Genomic DNA, 21,490 nt, shown 5'->3' with positions numbered 1-21,490 from the left:
TTTGCCTGGATTGGTTCTTTAGATATTAGTCACGTGCATGGTAAATTGTTCAGTGTTTCATGAATTGGTAAGTCTCTGGATTTTTTGAGTTTCATTATTCATGTGTTATTGTTTGTTGTCATCAGAGATTGGTGGAGCAGTACTGATGAGTACTAACTGTCAGGGTATTGGTGTGCATTTAAGAGTTCCTGTCATGATCCTCATTGTGTCATTTAGATGGATACGTATTTTGTGGACACAGCCACTTCTACTTCAAACAGGAGAATACTATTTGGTGACAGGATACATCATAAAACAGAAGTCAGCTCATTCCATCTAATGAACAGAAAGACAAAGAACTAAATGTAATCTTCCACAATAATAAATTATATGTAGTTGATGACTCATCTATTTAGGTGTGACTCTCAACAGATCACTGACAGTTAGGAAACACCTAGGACTAACAGGACAAAAGCTTAAATCAAGATATAATATATTAAGGAAACTCACGTGCTAACTAGGGATCTAATGCAAACAAATGACAAATAAACTGAGACCATGAGATCACATTAGTGCTCATATGATGACTGTGTTTATCAGTTACTGAACAGCTGATAAATTAGTTTATAGGAATAAGAGAACTAGTTTAGGACTAAGGAATTGGTAACTGCATTGTTGGTTGAATTGCCTATGCTCATGGTTGGAACAAGAGCTTAATTCTGTATTAAATGTGTTTCAGATAAGAATATTTGTCTTACTGTCTTCCTAGATGCCATTTATATAAGGCACTCTGCCTGCTGGTTTGCTTTCTTCCTTCTTCTGATTTCCATATTTACTGAAAACAAAAAGTTCAAATTGGCAGTTGGATAATTTGAAGCTGAGGATTATGTATCTGGTGGAATAAGATTTCCTTTATATAAATAACTAATAAATAGGCTATTTTTAGCATCAAAATCACATTTCAAAGTAGAAAATAATAGTGTGAATTGCAAAAATTAGTTTTTCTTGTATATTGAATGTTATTCAATGAACTGTGGATGAAGCCTGACCAGCAGGCATTACATGCAATGAGCAAAAATAATAATGCATTGAAAATGGCTAGCTTCTAGCTGAAATCTAGATCTGCCAATAAAATTTAAAAAGGACGACTGATTGCTGAAAATCTATAATTTACAACTCTGCTATTGCCAAACATTGTGTGAGGGAGTACCCAAAAGAAACCAAACTTATTTATTGGTGGGAAAAGCTTCTGTAGCACCAAATTTTGGCACTAGGAGTGGATAGAGCATACATTCCAGAGTCTGTAAGCTGTGTGCTGTCACTGAAGAAGGTCAGAACTAATTTTGGAAGAGTTTATAGTGACAACTGTTATGTGTGATTGTCATTTTTGCAGTGGGTGATTTTTGTGAACAGCATGTGGTGGTAAAATTCTGTTCTTTATTCAGAAAAACTGGAACAGAATCTCTGGAAATGTTAAAAACAGTATACAAGGACAGCGGTAATGGGAAAACTCAAGTTTTTGTATGGTTTTCTGATTTCAAAAATGGTGAAATGTCAATTGACGACAAACCTCAGTCTGGTCATCCTTCCATGGCACAAACACATGAGAATGTTGAAAACGTTCATGCAGTCATCAACGATGATCAATGATGGACCATTAAAGAAATTGAAGCACTTTTTGGTGTGACTTGGAGTTCAGTGTAACAAATTGTGACAGAGGATTTGGGAATGAAAATGGTGGCTGCCAAATTTGTGCCATGACTGCTGACTGCTGGGGGGGGGGGGGGGGGGGGGGGAGGAGGGGGGGGGGGGACAAGGTCATGTGGAAGCATGCTATGCTTTGAAAGAAGAGTCCCAAAATGATCCAAACTTTTTTTCAAATATTATCATAGGTGACAAAATTTGGTGCTATGCTTACAATCCTGAATCAAAGCAACAATCAAGTCAGTGGAAGTCTTCAAGTTCACCTCACCCCAAGAAAGCTCATCAGGTAAAATCAAGCATTAAAACAATGCTGATTTGCTGTTTTTTTTTTTCCTTTTTTTCGATGTGAGAGGAGTTGTCCATTCAGAGTTTGTTCCACAGGGTCAGAAAGTCAATCAGGCTTTCATCTTTGAAGTTTTAAAAAGAGTGCACAACAGTGTGCACTGGAAGAGGCCTGATTTGTATCAGTTAGGTGTCTGGTTTTTACATCATGACAATGCTGATGCTCACATAGCCCTGTCGGTACAACAATTCTTGACCAAAAATTGTATGACCCATGTTCCTAACCCCCCATGCTAACTTGATGTTGCCCCATGTGGCTTTTTCGTTTCCTAGAATGAAAGGAGACATGAAAGGAAAATGTTTTGCTGATGTTACTGAGGTGAAGAAAAAAAATGATGGAGGTGCTGTCAAGCACCAGAAAAGATGAATTTAAACAATGTTTTGAAGAATAGTTAGACAAGTTTATTAGTGCAAGTGGATAGTACTTTGAAGGGGATTGAAAGTTTGTGCTTAAAATGTGAATAAATAAGTTAAAAAAATAAAAGAATAAAAATCAGTTTCTTTTGGGTACTGCCTTCCATTTCCATTGGACATTGAATGAAGTAAAATGATTGTAACCACAGCACCATCATTTTGGAACTCCATTATTAAAGAATCCATGGAAATGTGCCTGGCAGATAATCTGATGAATTGTGATAGTGGCTACCAGCTGGACAATGTGTGGAATCCTATCATCTCCACAGTTTGCTCAAACTGAAGATACAGAGTGCACCAACAGCCAGTGGCAAGTAGCATCATGGAAGACAGCTGAGTTGTGCAGTTCCACCACCAAGAATGCTGCCACCATGTAGTGTGGCCCATCTATCAACATGATTTTGACATGTGTGCGGTGCACTATATCTTTTAAATGGAGGACATCATTATTAATCTTTGATGGCTCACCTGAGTATGACTGTTAGGTCCCTAGTTAAAACATAGTGGAATGTACTGAATGACAACTTTGTTTGAAAATACAAAACACTTTTCTTGTCTTGTGACCATATAAAACAAGATATATTTTGTTCCCCATACACAATTCATTTAAAACACTGCATTACCCACATGTAATGGCAGACTTAAATTAGTTGAAGGCATTAAATTCCTAAATTCAAAGACAATGCAAAACCCTCTGGTAAGTCAATTGTTGAAACTTCCTGGCAGATTAAAACTGTGTGCCGGGCTGAGACTCGAACTCGGGACCTTTGCCTTTCGCGGGCAAGTGCTCTAGCAACTGAGCTACCCAAGCACAACTCACGCCCCATCCTCACAGCTTTACTTCTGCCAGTACCTCATCTCCTACCTTCCAAACTTTACAGAAGCTCTCCTGCGAACCTTGCAGAACTAGCACTCCTGAAAGAAAGGATATTGTGAAGACGTGGCTTAGCCACAGCCTAGGGGATGTTTCCAGAATGAGATTTTCACTCTGCAGCGGAGTGTGCGCTGATATGAAACTTTGGCAGTCATTTCAATGTATTGTTATTAGTCAAACCAGTCTTTCATGTACTGGTAAGTGCAACCAGTTTATCTGTCTTTATTGTTGTGTGAGACTTTCAGGTTTTAGTTTTACTGTAAATTTTATGTAACTCCATTCAGCAGATAATCATAGTAATGAAATTATAGAAAACGTACCCTCGTCTAAATTATAACACATAGGCAAGAGTATTAGTTGAGAGAGTCCTTGCAAGGCACAACTAAAATTGGAATGACGTTCAGAATTGCACAACACCATTATAACAGCCTGTCCTATACCTGTATATTACTAAAATTAATTTCTCATGAAAACCTCTCTTCTTTCTTTCTGTGCTACTTACTTCCTGGCTGCTGTCCTTCATGTAGGGCTACCATATATGCTGGAACGTGCAGGACTTGATGTTCAACAAGGTAAAGAGAAGATTGTCTATATTTTCTTCACTGTATCATTGATTAAATCATGTTCCCGTATACTTAATTGTAACAAAAAAAATAGGATGTCATTCCTATTGCTTGTGTAATATCTTCAAGGGTCCATTCTATTTGCCTCTGAATTTTATGTGTCACACATGGTCTGTGACATATGAGTTTAGTTTGTCTCAATAACCAAAATCAAACTTAATACTTAATGAAAGGGTGTATGTATTGAAGACAATTAATTTTTTGTGTTTTCTTATGAGTTTTGAGTATTGTATTTGTGGAATTTATAAACTACTTTCCTTAAAATTAATAATTCCATTTTATGAGTTTCATTTGATGCTACTGTTAATTTATAGAATTTATTTAAAATATTGGGAACAAAAAAATGTGAGATAGTATCACATAGTATGTAAGCAACTGAAAGAAACTGAACTAATATGAAATTATCTTCATCATACGTCACATTACTAACAAATAACAGCCAATACATTTGCTTGAAAACTTAACTGCTTCCCCCTCTACCACTCTCATCGCCCTGTTACTGACTCTCTCTCTCTCTCTCTCTCTCTCTCTCTCTCTCACACACACACACACACACACACACACACACACACACATGCGCGCACCCACAGAGTCTTCTCACAATAACATTAAATTTTAACATTGCATTTAACAGTTTTGCATTTTATAACTAATTGAGATGTAAATTTATTAATGTGTTATTATCAATAGGTAACATAGTGATGTTTATGATTGATAAAGAATGTGAAAAAGTGTGTATATTGACTTTTGGATATTAAAATTGAGGGGTTTGGTGCAAGAAGGAGGCAGCTCCACACACACTAGTTCCAGAGAAATCCAACAGATGGAGCTGCCTGTACTCTGAGTTTGCATGAAAATGGAGGCAGCTCTAGCTCTGGGAGCTGCCTTGTTCTTCCCCCAAATGATAGCAGGAAGGAGGTTATGTTATGTATTCAGCAGACCAGTGTAAACATTGTGCGTTCTCTGTGAGAGGTATTTTTTATCAGGCTTACTATCTGTTTTGTGACTTCATCATCTTTTGGTTTCACGGTTTCTGTCAATATGAGTCAATCAGTACAGGAAGGACTGTTTAGTTGTAACTCTTCAGAAAACTATGAGCCAGGTGAAGATGGGATGTCTACTGATTCAGAAGAAGATTCAAGAAGCAGAGGTATAGTTGTTGGTCCACTGAAGAGCAAGAATGGATTGCACAAGGAACAATGGGAATGGAACATAAGAAAACAGTGGAAGGTTGACAGAAAGCAGTACAAGAGCACAAGTGGAAAAAATCTGCCTCACCCGACTGCAGGTAATGATTGCAGTTGCAAACGCAAGTGTTTCACTGAATTCAACATTGAGGCAAGGCATTATATTAATTATGCTTTTAATGGCCTAACAACTATGTACACCCAAGATGTGTATTTGGCTGGTTGCATAAAAGGTTTACCTGTTAAAATAAATAGGCCAAAAAGTGGAACAGGAAAGGCCAGGGCATTTTCAAATGTTTATGCAGTTTGAGTTGGTGAGAGTAATGCAAGAGTCTGTAAAAAAGTGGAAAACATCACAAAGCAATTTTCTTTTACAGGAGCTATCACACCAAAACCAGATGGTAGGCGAAAGCATAATACAAGATGCAACAAAATTCCAGATGAAACTGTGTAAAAGGTTCATTGTCACTTTGACAGTTTTCCTAGGTGAGAATTGCATTACAGTCAACGAGACAATGGCAGTAGGCAGTGCTCGATTGCCGACCTCCTTATCAAAGAAATGCATCTTTTGTAGATGAAGAAGCACTCTGAATCTCCAGTAGAATATGATTTTTACTTTCAGTACTTCAAGATACACTTCAACATCATATCTGGACACCCAAGACTGGACACGTGTCAAAAGTGTGACAACATACAAAAGGAACTCAGTGCCTCTTCTATCTCAGATAAGAGACATAAGGAGCCCCAGGATGCCATGCTACTTCATCAAAGTTGGGCAGATTCGTTTTATCGACAGATTAAAGACACAGTGGCACTTGCACAATGTAATAATGACACCGAGTTGTTGTGCTTCAACTACCAACAAAACATGCACTTCCCCAAAGTTCCTTCTGGGGGCGCAGTTTATAAATGCCAATTGTGGGTCTACAACTTTGTGATTTCATCTGGTAAGACTGGAATACATCATTTTTATCTCTATGATGAAACCATCGGAAAAAAGACGCCCAATGAACCAATCAGTTTTACACATCACTACATCGACCACATTCTAACAGGTGATATCAAAATACTTTACCAATTTTCTGATAACTGTGTCTCACAGAATAAAAATCATTCATTAATGCAGTACCTGTTTTATCTTGTGCAAATTGGCTGCTTTACAAAGATCATTCATCAATTCCCAGAACCGGGCCACAGCTTTATGCCATGCGACAGAGCATTCAGTAACATAGAACAGTGTTTGAGGAAGGTAGAAAGAGTTTTTCTTTCAGTTGACTATGCTTGCATTATCAGAAGAACCAGCCCCAAATTTCATGTCACTGAAGTGAACCAGGGATTTATTTTCAACTTTGTTGACAAGTTGAAAAACTTTTGTTTAAACAACCCTTATATATAATTATTAAACAAGAAAAGAGGAAAATATTTAATCAGTACAAAATATTCCTCTATGAACAGCCATACATTGGTAAAGGGATTATTCGAGGCAGTGTGACTGTAGGGATGACTGTCTTCAATAATGCACAACTTTGCAACGAAGGACTTGCGAGTCTCATAACAATGGACCACCTTCGTCAAGCTTATGGTTGTCTCCTCCCGCTTAAAGACCAGAAGTTTAAAGATGTCAAAGAGTTGGTCAGAAAGTATATTGGGCAAAACGAAATGTGGCTTTACAACCAGGCGATGTCAGATGCTTCAAACGATCCGGAGGAGACCGAGGAAAAGCTATAAGACTGAAGAAGAACTGTACATATTGATGTATTATGCCAATAATGTTGTACTTTCTTTATTAATAAATGTTTTTCAAACTGAAATATGATTAATTATGGAGAAAATCGTTCTACAAAGAGTTTTTAATTCACTTTGGAGCAAAATGGAGGCAGCTCCAAAATTCAAAACTCCATTGTACGTACCTGAGTGTGTGCATTTGTGTGTAGTCTGGTCAGTAGTGTTAGATACCCCATAAATAAAATAAAATAATAAAATAGCTGACTATTTTTTTTGGTTTTGGTGAAAATTAAATTAATTTTTTTTAATTTGCCACAAAATGGGAAAAGTGGAGCTGCCTCCTTCTTGCACCAAACCCTTCAATTTCTAATTCACAACTGAAGAAAGAAGAAATGTGTAAAATGTAGTCACATTTTACCACACTTTTCATCTTTCTCTCTTCTGTTTCTATGTTTTTTGTTTGCATCTGCATATAATAATATTTGTTCCACTGACACACATTTCAGTTACAACATTTATATGTTTTTCAGATACCCATTATTTTAAGGTTTGAGTTTTTGTATAAGCTTACTGTTTTCTCTAAAAACTTTTTTTGGGTATCATCACACAATTTTTAACATTTTGTAAAATTTGTATAGAAAACTGAAACTCAGGCTCTTCCAAAATTTTGTCGGAGGATGTACATCAGGACACGATTTCTTACTTTCATACTTTCAGAGCTGCTGGATGAAATATTCGTGAAATTTGTATGATATGAAATTATTCTGTTTAGAAGTGTCACATTTGAAACAGTAATTATGTTTCAAAGATAAATATCCAGAAGATCCAAGTCAACTTTCATGGACTGTGTCAGAATTGTAACCACTGAGTACCACAATGCAAGTGAACAATCATGTACAGCCCATAATGCTGAGAAATGTTGTTTGTTACTATTTCTATTTTACTCATCTTCCACTGAAGATTTATATGATATTGATTTTTTCACGTGTTCAATAAAGGAAATTATAAAGTGCTATGTACAAACAATACACAAGTTTCATATTTCATAATGCATAATCACAAAACTAAAAGAAATCTTCAGATTAAATTCACTGCAGAATACATGTATTATGTGGGGCATAATAACAAACAAACATAAGGTATGGCCTATATATGGAAAAAGTAGAAGTGGATCACATCTCACACAATGCCAAATCCCACCATTCTTTCCATTGCCATAACAACAAAGTGAGTGAAATTTTGGGACTGGTGAACATCAAGGAGGGTTTTTATCTTCTACCTTATTAGGTGAAAATGGCAGCAGGTTGATTCTTATGTGACTAATGTACTTTGAACTCTAAGACCAAAGTGACTGCAAGGATGAATGTTTTTCTTTTACTGAATCTCATGACAAATAACTGTTGCCACAGTGCATTGTTACATCATTTCTGTTTATTTTTTATAGTTGCTTACTGTGATGGATGTTGGACAGAAGTAGCCTCATATTATGACTGCTGTTATGGGAGCAAAGGGAACTGAAGTTTAATAAAAATTGACAATTGGTTCCATAAGCCTGGTGGATTTTAGAATTTTCTGAGTATTCTGCCATAGCGAGATCAATAAATAGCTCAGTTAAGAAAGCTTCTGCTCTAAATTAAAATTCTTCTTTGGGAGCTACTGGAAAAATATCATGAGCATTGCACCACCTGGCACCAGTAGATGACATGACAGTGCTGTGAGCAGGCAGCGAATAATTATTTTTGTAACAAAGACAATAAACATCTTTTAGGTCCCTTGCAATGTGCAGACCAAAATTATCCTCTTGGAATAGAGGTCTGGAAACATGTTGAAAGCTAGCTGTTGCTTTGAACTCTACAACTTTTCTGATCTAAGAGTAGTTGTTGACATTACCTGCAATTCAGAGTAGATGGGATCATCCATAATTTGCAGTGATTTTCACTTAGGGTACTGACATGGTATGACACTGATTCTGGGTAATATACTCTAGAGATGTTCTACACTGTGAGACTGTGATTTGTTCTCAACTTATTCCTGAATTTGTATGTTTATCAACACATTGTGAGTTCTGCAGGCTGCAGTCATGTTAACAAAAATAAATCTTTTGCCTCATTTTGAACTATGTAACTTGGTTAAATATTTCCCTGTGGAATTAATGAGAACATCAATTTCTCATATAGTATTTACTGCTGCATTCAGTGGCAAACAACATTCAGTACTACCATGTCATCTCAGGCATATACATAAACATGGCCATTTAGTAGGTGCTTCTCAACTGTTCATACACTGTTATTCTATAATCTCATTAGACAAGATATCATACTCTGTTGTGAATATTCAGTAAATATAATATCACCTTGAAGCTCCCATAATTGCATAATTTTCAAACATATTTGTGTTTATATTATTCAACAGAATATCTTTTTGCAGCTTGTATACAAGGACTTAGGTCTCTCTTTTGTGATATTCACTGTTGTGCCTTCATCATTGTACTAGTTTTTAAGTAAGGAGGGAGTATATAACTTGCAAGGAACATTACTGTAGCTACAGTAATATAAATTTTATAAAAAATATCATCATATTTGTCAGTTTACTAATTACAACAATGGTGAATGCCATTATGGAATAAGCTTCAAAGCTTGAGAGGTACACATCTGAATCTCAGAACTTTGATTCACACAATACTTTCAGTAGTTTTCATAAAGCTTGTGCCCTGGAAATCTGACTACTAATGGCAAAATTTTATAAATAGCATTGTCCATGGTAGAAGATTAAAGTCTTGCATAAAAAATTAATATTATTTGCATGTACTATAGGTGGTTTTCGTGTTGCTTTTGTAAACAGAGTCCACAGAAGCAGTTTAGACATGGTGTATAAACTACTTGCACATGGTATCCATGAGTGATTGATATGCTAGAAGATGCATGAAGCAGTGATCCAAACAACTGTCAGTATTTAGCAGAGGGTTTATTACTCACTGGAAGATAATCTGGTAGCATTATCCATAATTTAGACCATTAGGACTTCTCAGTGGTTCCACATTAGTTGTCATTGAAGGTTTAAGCTATCTGAATTTTTAACTTTTGCCAGCCATGAAGAGCAAGAGGAAGCCTTACCACTACTAGAAATGTTACCTGATATTTAAAATAGATAATTTTTTGATGTCAACTAACTTTTTTTTTGTCATTAACACACAACCATCATTGCATCCATTTACAGCTGTGTCTACAGAATTGAACAATATCAATTTTTGTATATTATCTTTGGTAATTAATTTTTTTAATAAGTGAGCACTGTCTCAGAATTTGAATTACAGTAGAGAAATTTCTAATGGTAAACATACTCAAACACTGGTTTAATTGCTCTGAGAAATTATTATGTCAAAGAGCAGTCACATCAGTCACTATTTGGTGTTTATCACTTTCAGTGCAACAATTACTTTTTGCTTCCAATATTTTCTATCTAATTCTAGATTTTCCTGAATTCCTTGAGTCATGTGTTTACACCTCTTTGCAGTCTTAGTACCTATCTTAATGTCAGTCCAAAATTTGTGACACCAAGTCCTTTACACCAAAATTGTGAAGATTTGTTCTCCTGTGTGTCACAGATACACAAGATTTCCATTTCTTCTAGTGCCAAAGTAAACTTATTTATATGTGTGGAACATCACAATCAAACAATACTACACTTATAAAACTAATAATAACAACAATTATTATTATTATTATTATTATTATTATTATTATTGGGTTGAGTTATAGATTCATTTGTCATTTTTCATCATTTGAATGTTAAGTTGTGAGATGTTAACTTGTAATGTCCTGTAGCGTCTAAGAGACCTCAATTTTTTTTTTTTTTTTTCTTTTCTTAAAAACCCATCTAACTCAGGCAATGTCCTTTAAGATTCTCTTATATTTTAACATGTACAGATAAGGTGGTAACTTTTCTATACTCTGATATTTCAGAAATTCAGAGAAACAGAGAATTTTACAAGAATGCTGATGTGCGACCTCCATTTACATATGCATCGTTAATACGACAGGTAAGTCAAACACTTTGTTTTGTGTATGATTCCTGAAGTTTAAAGAAATCCGCTATCACAAAGGTAAACCAACCACTAGCATGAGTTATTAAAAATCCTGAAAATATAGTGAATAATTTCCATTGACATTCAATAAATTGTCACTTACAGAATATAAAAAAATCTTCAATAATGTCTGATGTTACTATTTTCTTATTTCAGTCCATCATTGAGTCACCAGACAAACAACTTACGTTAAATGAGATCTACAATTGGTTTCAGAATACTTTCTGCTACTTTCGTCGTAATGCAGCAACGTGGAAGGTAAAGTAACACATTTTTACTATAACATTAAGCACTCAAAAAACAGCAACTGTGTGTGTATTTGCTCTGTTCCTCTTTGTGAAAGTTTATCACTTTTGTTGCAGGTTAAATGAATATAACATTTGTTCAAATATTGGTAACAATATGTTAATAATCATGTAATTGCAATTACTGAAAATATTAACTATGTAGTATTAATACCTTATCCCAGTAGCGTTGCTGTATGTGATGTGATGTGAGTGAGTGAGTGAGTGTGTGTGTGTGTGTGAGAGAGAGAGAGAGAGAGAGAGAGAGAGAGAGAGAGAGAGAGAGAGTGAGTGAGAGAGTGAGTTATGTCTTGTCTCTTTTCATCATTGCCATCTTTCTTCCATCCATTTGTAGGAGCTTTTTCATGTGTAGAAATCTAGTAGAACAAAAAACACAGTCTGATTTTGTGTGTGAAGTAGAATCATCAATAGTACTTACCACAGCCTCTTACCTATGCTTCTTTTTTTCTTTCCTTCATTAATCATCCATTACACCATATACATGGCAGCATAGGATTCGCCAAATGTCTTATGTAGTTCCAATCAGCACATTAAGTAAGTGAAGTTGTACTATATTAAGAAAAGAGAGTGTAAAAGCCTATAGACATGTGCTAAAAAATATGATTAATGGTGGTATGAAGTATACACTTACATATGTAACTAAATTATTACAGTGGTGCACACACACACACACACACACACACACACACACACACACACACACACACACACATGCAGAGCAGATCACTGTGTCACTGATATACTGTACTTTTCATCATCTTAACATTCCCAAAAGTAAATAGCCTGTAATAAAAATTGAACCAGTATAAATCTACTGTGAAGGAGGTTTTGTACTGAAGAAACTAAGAAATAAGATTAATGTATTTATTTATTTGTTTATTTCTTCCTTAGTTCATCAATCTGTCTTTGATGATCTCACAAGCATTTAATCTGTATCAATTCATTTTTTTCTTTTTTTTCATCTGAAAATGTGGGAGTCTTCTAAAGGAACCAATATGCAGGTGGGGTAGTGTCACAAAGGAGATGAAAGTAATATTAGATTACATTAAATTATACATACCTCCATATTACACCATATAGCAGATGTAGAAATTAAAAAAATAAGTGGAAACCATTGAAAAGAACTATGTCTGTTACATTGCTATGTTTATAATTATTAAATCTTAGATTACATTTCATCACACACAGATTTTATAGTTCTGGGAGGGTTTCTCATTGTGCCCAAGAAACTCCTCCAAACTGTAAAATAGCCTTGCCAGAAGAAATTGCATCAGGGGCTCCATAAATGTGGACTTTTTGTCAAAAATTTCTGGAGGGACTGCACTGTAAACTTTTGTGCTGTTGTACTCCACACCACTCTGCACCATCGGCAGAGTTTTACAATCACTGTGAAAGTCTTTGTGCATGTTTGTGTTGTGTTCGTGGTATTCACTATTTCTTTTGTGCAACTCAGTATTTTTATTAATGAGACATATAACCAAAAATTATATTGAGAAACAGTGGTAAGAATTATGAGTTACTGGGAAGTGTTTCAACAACTACTGTACATCTATAGTCAACACCACTCATTATTCTCATAACATGTTCTTGGGCAAAGAATATTTTATTTGCTAATTATTGGTTTACTCAAAGTATAATTCCATATGATATTAGACAATGAAAGTATTCATAGTAGGCTGCTTTCATAAGATGTGCAATATTTTTCTCCGGCAAACAGCAATAATCAACCTGCCGTGTGACAATAAGTGTCACTTCCATGGTTTAAACAACTGCTGCCTCACAACAGAGTACTACTTCCATTGTTATAAGCCAGTCTGTTCTGTGTAAACAAAAAAAAAAAAAAAACTCAGTTTTCTGATATCAGTCATTGCTTAAGAGTCAATGAAGCAAGTTAAAATAAATTTGTAAAAGAGATGATGGAGAAATGAAAGAAACATGTACTGACATAAAAATAAAAATCAGCATTAATTGAAAAATCTGAGAAGATGGAAACTTCTGCAAAACTAAATGCTGATTATGGTATTGGAATACATACTGTTCAGGATATTAAAAAGAACAAGCAGAAAATACAGAATTTTGTCAAGAAATGCTATTTCGTCCTGGAACATCTGTACAAAAAAGCATGAAGATATCTTAATTTGATGAATTATGTGCTGCTCTTCTGTGATGGTTTATCCAAAAACAAGCAGAAGATGTCACTGTTTCAGGTCCAATGTGTACTGAAAAAGCTAAATTTTTTCATGAAGCTCGAGGGTTAGGGGGAGAATTTAATGCCTCATCTGGTGGCTAACCAGATTCAAACAGTGTCACTGGATTTGCAAACATACTGTGTAAGGCGAGTGGCCTAGTTGAAATGTTGCAACAGCTGTTTCCTTCCAAACAGAGTTCCAGAAATTTATAGAAGAAGAAAATTTCACACCAGACCAGATTTTAGAATGTAGATGAAAGTGATATGTATTGGAAACCTCTACCAACCAGAACCCTTGCTTTTAAGAGCAAATTTTGTACTCATGGATATAAGTCATCTAAAGAATGCGTTACAATTTTATGAATCGCTGATGCTTCTGGGAACCAGAAAGTGATACTACCAGTGATTGGAAAATAAATAAAAAAGAAAAGAAAAATAAATAAAGAAGAAAACAGCATTCAAGGATATCTCAGCTAAGGGTCTCTCTGTGCATTATTGCAACCATAAGGAGCATAGATGAATAGTGAAATTTTCAAAAACTGGTTCCACACACATTTTGTATCACAAGTTTGGTGCTTTCTAGAAGAGAAAGGGTTGCCACAGGAGGCTGTTCTAATGCTTGATAATGCCCCTTCATGTCCAAATCAGAGGATTCTCGTATCTAATGATGGGCCCATATAATTAAGTTTTTACCTCTTAACATGAAAGTGATTATACAGCCAGTGGACCAAGGCAAAATTGCATTGGTAATATGATACTACTGAGCTGGTCTTTTGAGAATGTTAGTTGATGAGAATGATTAGGTGGTGTTCTGGAAGAAGTTGACAATTCTAGATGCCATATATGGGGTTTCTGATGCCTGGTAGGAAGCCAAGCCACATTCATTATTTGATAATGGAGGAAAATTCTTCCAGATCTAGAAGAAAGTGATTTTCAAGGTATCAGTGATGAAGAAATAACAAAAGTGCAAATAACATATCTGACAATTAGTGTAAATGCTTATGAAGATGTCAGTGAAGTAAACTTGAATGCGTGGCTGAAGATTACTGTATGTGAACCTGGCTTCCAGTATACGAGTGATGCTGAAATTGTGACTGCTGCTTGATAACAAAAGGAAGAGGAAGACAGTGAATGTGAAAGTGGGGATGAAGACAGTGATGTTGTCAGTAGTTGTACAACATTATTTGGCCCAGAGGGGGTTTCCCTACAATGACATTATTGCTGTAAGAAAAATTTGAAATGCTGAGTGAAAAAATGTCAACTCCTCACAGAAGAAGACTCACATCACAGACTATTTTAAGAAATAAACAGGCCTACAATGCCTAGTCACAAAACTTGAATAAACGTAGTATGGTTTTTTGTTTCCTGTCTTTGGGGTATGACTGTAGCCACCTACTTGATAACCACTTATTCCAAAAAGATTTACTTTCTGTAATAGTATTTGATTGTTCACAATGTCAAAGACTTTTGATAAATCACAATGTATTTTCTGAGAATATTAAATCAATGTAGATATTTCAAAATTCTTGTACACATGAGCTTTTCTAATATCTACAAAAAAACACCCAGAAGAGAGACTAATCCACAATTTGTAACTTTTGTTCAATGTAAGATTTCCAAAAATGTTCCAAAAATCCACACAAAGAAAATAATTAATTCTAAATTACCCATTAAAAGCCTAATTGGCTGCTTCTCCTCCATTAGAGCCTTCCTTACTATATAAAAAATCATAGCAGAAATAATTGTTAGAGACAGAAAGAGATTTCTATGTGCGTAGATAATTTACTTTGAGGTTTCTTTTCTTCTCTATTCTTTTGTTTTCTTTCCCTCCCCAGCATTATAAAATTTAGTTCCCAGACAAAAGTTTAGTTGCTGCCAAAGAAAGCTGTACTAAACCACAGAGGGAATTCATCATTTCCCAAAAATGCAGCAGCAAGTTATTTAGAGTCGCAACATCAAGGGAAAGCTAGTGTTAAACATTTTTTGTAAATTGACATTTGACTTGGAAAATGAGGAAATTTATCACTGCAAGTACAAAAAAATAGTGTGATGCCAGTAAAGCTAAACCCAAACACTATATACCTGTTAATAAAAAATTGTCAGGAAACATCATATATCTGGTCTTATAAAGGAAAAAATAGTAGTAGTGCAGAATAAACTCACATTACACAGAATTCTTATTATTTGCCATCAACCACACAGTTCAACATTTTCATCACATTATGTAACTATGCAGTGCGGCCAAATACTAATTATTTTAATTATGTATAACATGCATAAGTTCATCTCCGATAGAACTGATAAGATAAAAATACTCTGATTCACAATGGAGCTGTAATGAATATTAGCATTATAGCAATATGCTAAAGAAAATTGTTTGCAAATGGAACATCATAGTTGTAAAACATATATATTCAATTCTCACTGTAGTGGTGAAAACATTTTTCTTTTCCAGAAGTGACTATAGTCATTAAAGAACAATAGCATAGCCTGTTTAGCTAGTTTAGCTTTGAATAATTTTGTGTTTCCTATTTATACCCCCTAGTAGTTCTTGAGTTCTGTAAAGCATAAAAATTGCACCAATAAAAAAAAATATATATATATATATACCTAAAAACAAAGATGATGTGACTTACCAAATGAAAGTGCTGGCAGGTCGACAGACACACAAACGAACACAAACATACGCACAAAATTCAAGCTTTCGCTTATATATATATATATATATATATATATATATATATATATATATATATATATATATATATATATATATATATATATATATATATATATATTAATAGTACTTCAACATTCACATACAGCACCTTATGAAAGTACACGGTGTACAATTCTGCAAGTACAGATATATTTAGAAAATATTTGCCAAGTACCTGAAGAGACTATAAGAGAACCAAGGTACCAGTACTGACCACCAGAATAGATTTAATGTGCAGGGAAAGGGAGAGGAGTTGTAGAGATGCCCACAGGGAAAGTAAGACAATTGCGGTGGAACAAAAATACCACAATTGCCGAAAACTCTCTAACAACACCAAATGGTATTTTGTTAAAAAGTTATTGGAATTATTCATTCAGTTCCAGTGACTAATATTTTTTCTCCCAGCAGTTCAAATTGCATGTCACCAGACTATTCACATTCCTTAAGTAATTATTGTTTGTAAAGAAAAGTCATCCACTGAGTTGTATGGCTTCTTCTGCATTATTCATACTGAAATCACAGTGCATTACCTTAATTTATCATATAAGATAGAACTTCATTGTCGAGACAGTAATATTTACTTTAGAACATTATTTGCCCCATAAATTGGTGTTGAATTATTTATAACTCATACGTTTGTGTAATACTATCACAACAGACATTGTTCAGAATTTTATGAAAATTAATATACATATGTACTATAGCATTAATTTTGGATATGAGTACTCTGTTTTGATAACTGCTAGGAGTATCTCCTTGTGATTGTGACACTATACTGCCTATTGGTAGTGGTGATAAATAGTCCAACATTCTTGATATAAGGAATACTCCCTCAGTTCTTTTGCAAAATAAACAGAAGAAAGAGAAATGTAATGGAATAACAAAATTGGAAAAAGCCACAATGTTGCGACCTTAGTGACCCATGCAGAATATTTTTATCAACTGCTTTTGCATAGGAGTCATCATTAATTGTAATTATGCAAACTTAACAGGTAAAATTACAATGTTAACAATGGGTAATCAAGATTCTTTTCATGGGATACTAAAGTGATGAAAGAGATAAATCATCATATCCATTAATTTGTAGTCAAGCTAGGACGTATTTGGTGTCATTAGCTTAATTTATTTTGTAGACTCAGACAAGACATGCACACAAGTTACTTTAAACATAAACTGAGAATACTAATTCAAGAATCCATATTTCATTTACAGCCAAAATATACAGAACAATGCTCTTTACTCATTTCTACATTTCTTTAGTTCAAAATAGTTCAAATGGCTCTGAGTACTATGGGACTTAACTTCTGAGGCCATCAGTCCCCTAGAACTTAGAACTACTTAAACCTAACTAACCTAAAGACACCATACACATCCCTGCCCGAGGCAGGATTCGAACCTGCGACCGCAGCGGTCTCGCTGTTCCAGACTGTAGCGCCTAGAACTGCATGGCCACTCCGGCCGGCTTTCTTTAGTTGTTATAACTTCATGATCCTCTACAAAATGGAAAATATTAGTTGAAGAAGGGTTTTTAGTATCTGGTATTCAGTGTCTGTGAAATATATTCTTCTGACTAAATGATAGTGTCCCAAGCAGTACATAATTTTTATGATTATTTTTCAATGCTTCGTCAATCAGTTTTCAAAATCTGCATGCCCTAAAAGTGTCGAAGAACACTTTATATGAAGGTATGTAATGCTATACCTATTTCCCAACGAATTACATTTCTTCCTAGGCTGTAGTAATTCCACTAATGACATAAGTGCTCTGAATTCGCTGATGACTTGCTGAGTGTTATGCACTCATATCTATTCTCTTTATCCCATTCTATCAAGTAAAGCATAATATCTTACTGCAGCCTGATAAAATTTTGTGATGACTTTTAAACACACATAGTAATACTGATGCATTCATTATTACCATATACTTTGTATTTTATACCTCTATAAAGGTTTGTAACACTATGAATGATGGTTAGAATCACAATAACTTTACTTTCATACTTAACTGATATAAACTGATCACAATAAACTGTAATTAATAATTTTCCATAAATTTTGTTGATGGTCATATCATTTATTTGTTTTAAAATTGAGATGTGTACATATCTCAAAGGAATAGTAATTATTATTTTTCATTGTGGTATTTGCAACCAGAAAACAAGGAGGTCACATATCTTCATTTTAAAAGTAATCAAGTTTTTCTGTAACTATTGCACCATGTACATATCAATAGTACAGGTGGTAGTCATTGAAGATTTTCACTTCTTCATGACATGACACAGAAACAAAGCCAGCAGAATGTGAATGTGCCCTATTAGGATGCTTATGTTTCTGAACTAAAATGCTAATGTGAATTTGCTATGGTATACCTGAATGAATTTAGCTAAAGTGAAAGGAAAATTTCAGTTTAAATTCTGATACATTTTCTTAAATGTTGCCACATATAAATGAATATACTGCAGCGGTCATGATAAACATTATAATACATTCCTTATTTTTCCCATATAACACACATTGGTCTTTTGCATCTTCTGCTTTGTTTACATAATTTTTGTGCACACATTTTCTTCTATAAAATAAGAAAAACTTTTTCATACATAATATGATATGCATACAATGTAAAATAACATTTTGACTGACAGATTAATTGCTGGTTAATTCTAACACAAAACTTTCATCTATGCATGTCAGCACTTTAACATTTCTGAGCTTGAGTTATGTAATTCTTTTAATAACTTTAGACAAAGAATTTCACTGTTTTATCCTGCTATAAATTTGTTATGTTCCTGTGTCATATAACGGTATCCAATGTGTTCAATGAGCATTTAGCTATTGAACAGAAACTTTCATATATGTTTGGCATCTATTTTTCAATATACCATTTATATGTATTCTTGCCTTTTTGGGTATAATCTATGTAGGACAATTTGGAATTATAGTGTTAACAATTTTTTATGTAAATTTGCAATGAACATCTGAAATTCATTTTTCTTGTCATGAAATATGCCTCACTATTAATGATTCATTGGACAATGTTTTTTACCTCTGACAGGTGTATTCTTATTGATAAATTAGCTTTCAGAAGTTCCAGTTGTATGGCTGCAGTCTGAATTTGATGTAACATAATTGTAGATGCATTAATTTAAATCAATATATTTCTTTTATGTCTCAAATTTCTTGTAATGTTAGGTTACACATTGATCACAGTACTATTTTGTTCCTGTTCACAGCAATCACAAGTGTTAAAGGGATATCTGCATCCATAGGGCCATCTTTACGTATTCACTTATACTGCAGATGAACTGCTGATGGCTTGTTTGTAACTATTCCAGATTTTAGCAGCTCACTTCTTTAAAGGACACTAATATCAAATTATGATTAGCACTAATTTTGTCACACTAATAATTATGGGGATTGTTTGTAGATGTGTAGTTTCTTTGCAAAAATGCACTGCTCATTCCCGTACAACTGTTGTTGTTATGTAATACTCCAAACTAAGCATTTAGGTAACTGTACTCAGTTGTCTGTATACTGACAAAGTCCAAATCTGTTAAATGCAGATATTAGATTTAAGTTGAATTTATAGCCATGCCAGCTATTCAGGTAAATTGTAGGAGTGGCTAATGACGTATTCTTTTACTTAGTTTTTGAATGTCTGGGGATTTTCAATTTCTTGCCTTGAGTCTACTGGCATCCTATTTTAGTCTTTCACACCAGGATATAAACTTCCATTCTGAAGCCTAGACAGTGGTGCATAGTCAACATGGATATTATTTTTACTTCTTATCTTGTACTCGTGAATGCCATAGTTCATTCTAAATTCAGTCTTCTTGTTACCCTCAAATATTGATGAGTATATATACAGAGGAAGTCAGGAGGAGAGGTAAATGCTTTGAGGCATGATGGTGTTAGTAATTCTGAACAAGAAGCTTTTGTATGTTTTTTTTAATAACTCAAAAACTGCACCCTCCAGCAAAAATGTGTTGCAGTACCAAACTAAATGACATTAAATTTCTGACAAAAAAGGTCATATTAATCTTTTTATGTAGGACTAATTGCTTGCATGAAGAGAGTGTGAGAATATCAAAAATCTTGCACAACATATGTACCGTAGCTTAGGTATTTTGTGTAGGCCATTTGCAGATAGTTTTCTGACTTGATGGACTCCAAGTGTCTTGTGTCAAACTGTTCATCTCAACTTGCTCTGCACTAATGTGGTACATTGTAAACATTGACATTGTTTGAATAATACAGAAAATGAACAACAATGTACATTAAGTGTATTCATTTGGAATAGAGCATATGTTCATGTGAAGTGCTTTGTTCAGAATCGCTAATACTATCATTTCTCAAAACATGTTCTTGTCCTCCTGACTCACCCTGTATGAGCACGTAAGTGAAAGAACCGTAAGTATCTGAAAAGGCTTCTGCAACATGTTCAGTTACCAACTTTACACAATATTCTTAATGAAGCTCCTCTTGCTCTCACTGCCAGTGGATCCCTCTCACCACGAGTTGTGAGTGGTAACGTGCCTCTCTTTTATAACCTTCCACAAATTATGCTTCTATAACCTGTGAGCCAGGGATTATGAGTTCTGAAAGCTATAATAATTATTTTATACGTTAAGATGTATCAGTTGTTAGTAATTAGAAGATATACAATGGCCAGCTAATTTTGAGATACATACAGCACATTGTAGATATGTGAGCCATGATTTAGAAAATCAGGTTACTCCATTCCTTGTTTATCTTTTCAGCAAAGTTGTTTCCTGAATCCTCAGTGATTTTTCCTTGCTCGGATAAAATTTGGCTACTTATAATAATAACATATTTTACAACAAAATTTTGAATTTCATTTGCAGCTACTTTCTGCAATGGTTTCAGCGGAATTGGAAGAACAAAAATAGGCTGATAGTTTCGTACATATCCTTTGGCTCTTTCTTGAACAGAGATTTAATTTCTGCATATTTCAACATATTATGAAAGCATCCGTATTCAGAATGTTGCTTGATTATTGTATGGAAAATACATCAGACAACGTAAAAAATGTTTGGTTTTAATACTGTAATTACAAATGAAACGCATGCCTGTAATCTGTGAGTTGTTGACCCAAGTGGTCAACTAGCAGTGCCAGCTTATAACATGATTTTGCCCCCTTCATTAGTGCTGATCATGTAATAAGGTAACAATAAGATAAATGATCTTATATCTATAATTCTAAGCATAGGAAACATCACTGCACTAGATGGAGGTATGCTGAAGTTCATCAACAGTTAATTCACCATTCCTGATCAACTTTTCACCAAGCACATACATTACCCATACAAGCTACTAAAAGTACAGGACA

At 34.5% G+C, this 21,490-nt stretch overlaps 1 protein-coding gene across 1 annotated transcript in view; it reads left to right on the top strand.

The window, feature by feature from the left end:
• Nucleotides 1-21,490, top strand: part of LOC126184990 (forkhead box protein P1-like) — a 224,997-nt gene that overhangs the window by 87,818 nt on the left and 115,689 nt on the right. Inside the window, exons 8-10 of the mRNA XM_049927700.1 lie at nucleotides 3,841-3,885; nucleotides 10,811-10,887; nucleotides 11,089-11,190. Of these exons, the coding sequence (XP_049783657.1) occupies nucleotides 3,841-3,885; nucleotides 10,811-10,887; nucleotides 11,089-11,190 (224 nt within the window). The remainder of the gene's footprint in view (nucleotides 1-3,840; nucleotides 3,886-10,810; nucleotides 10,888-11,088; nucleotides 11,191-21,490) is intronic.

Source organism: Schistocerca cancellata, chromosome 4 (assembly GCF_023864275.1).
Source record: "Schistocerca cancellata isolate TAMUIC-IGC-003103 chromosome 4, iqSchCanc2.1, whole genome shotgun sequence".
Lineage (NCBI taxonomy): Eukaryota > Metazoa > Arthropoda > Insecta > Orthoptera > Acrididae > Schistocerca > Schistocerca cancellata.
The sequence above is the reverse complement of the archived record's forward strand: the minus strand, read 5'-3'. Positions and strand labels throughout refer to the sequence as shown.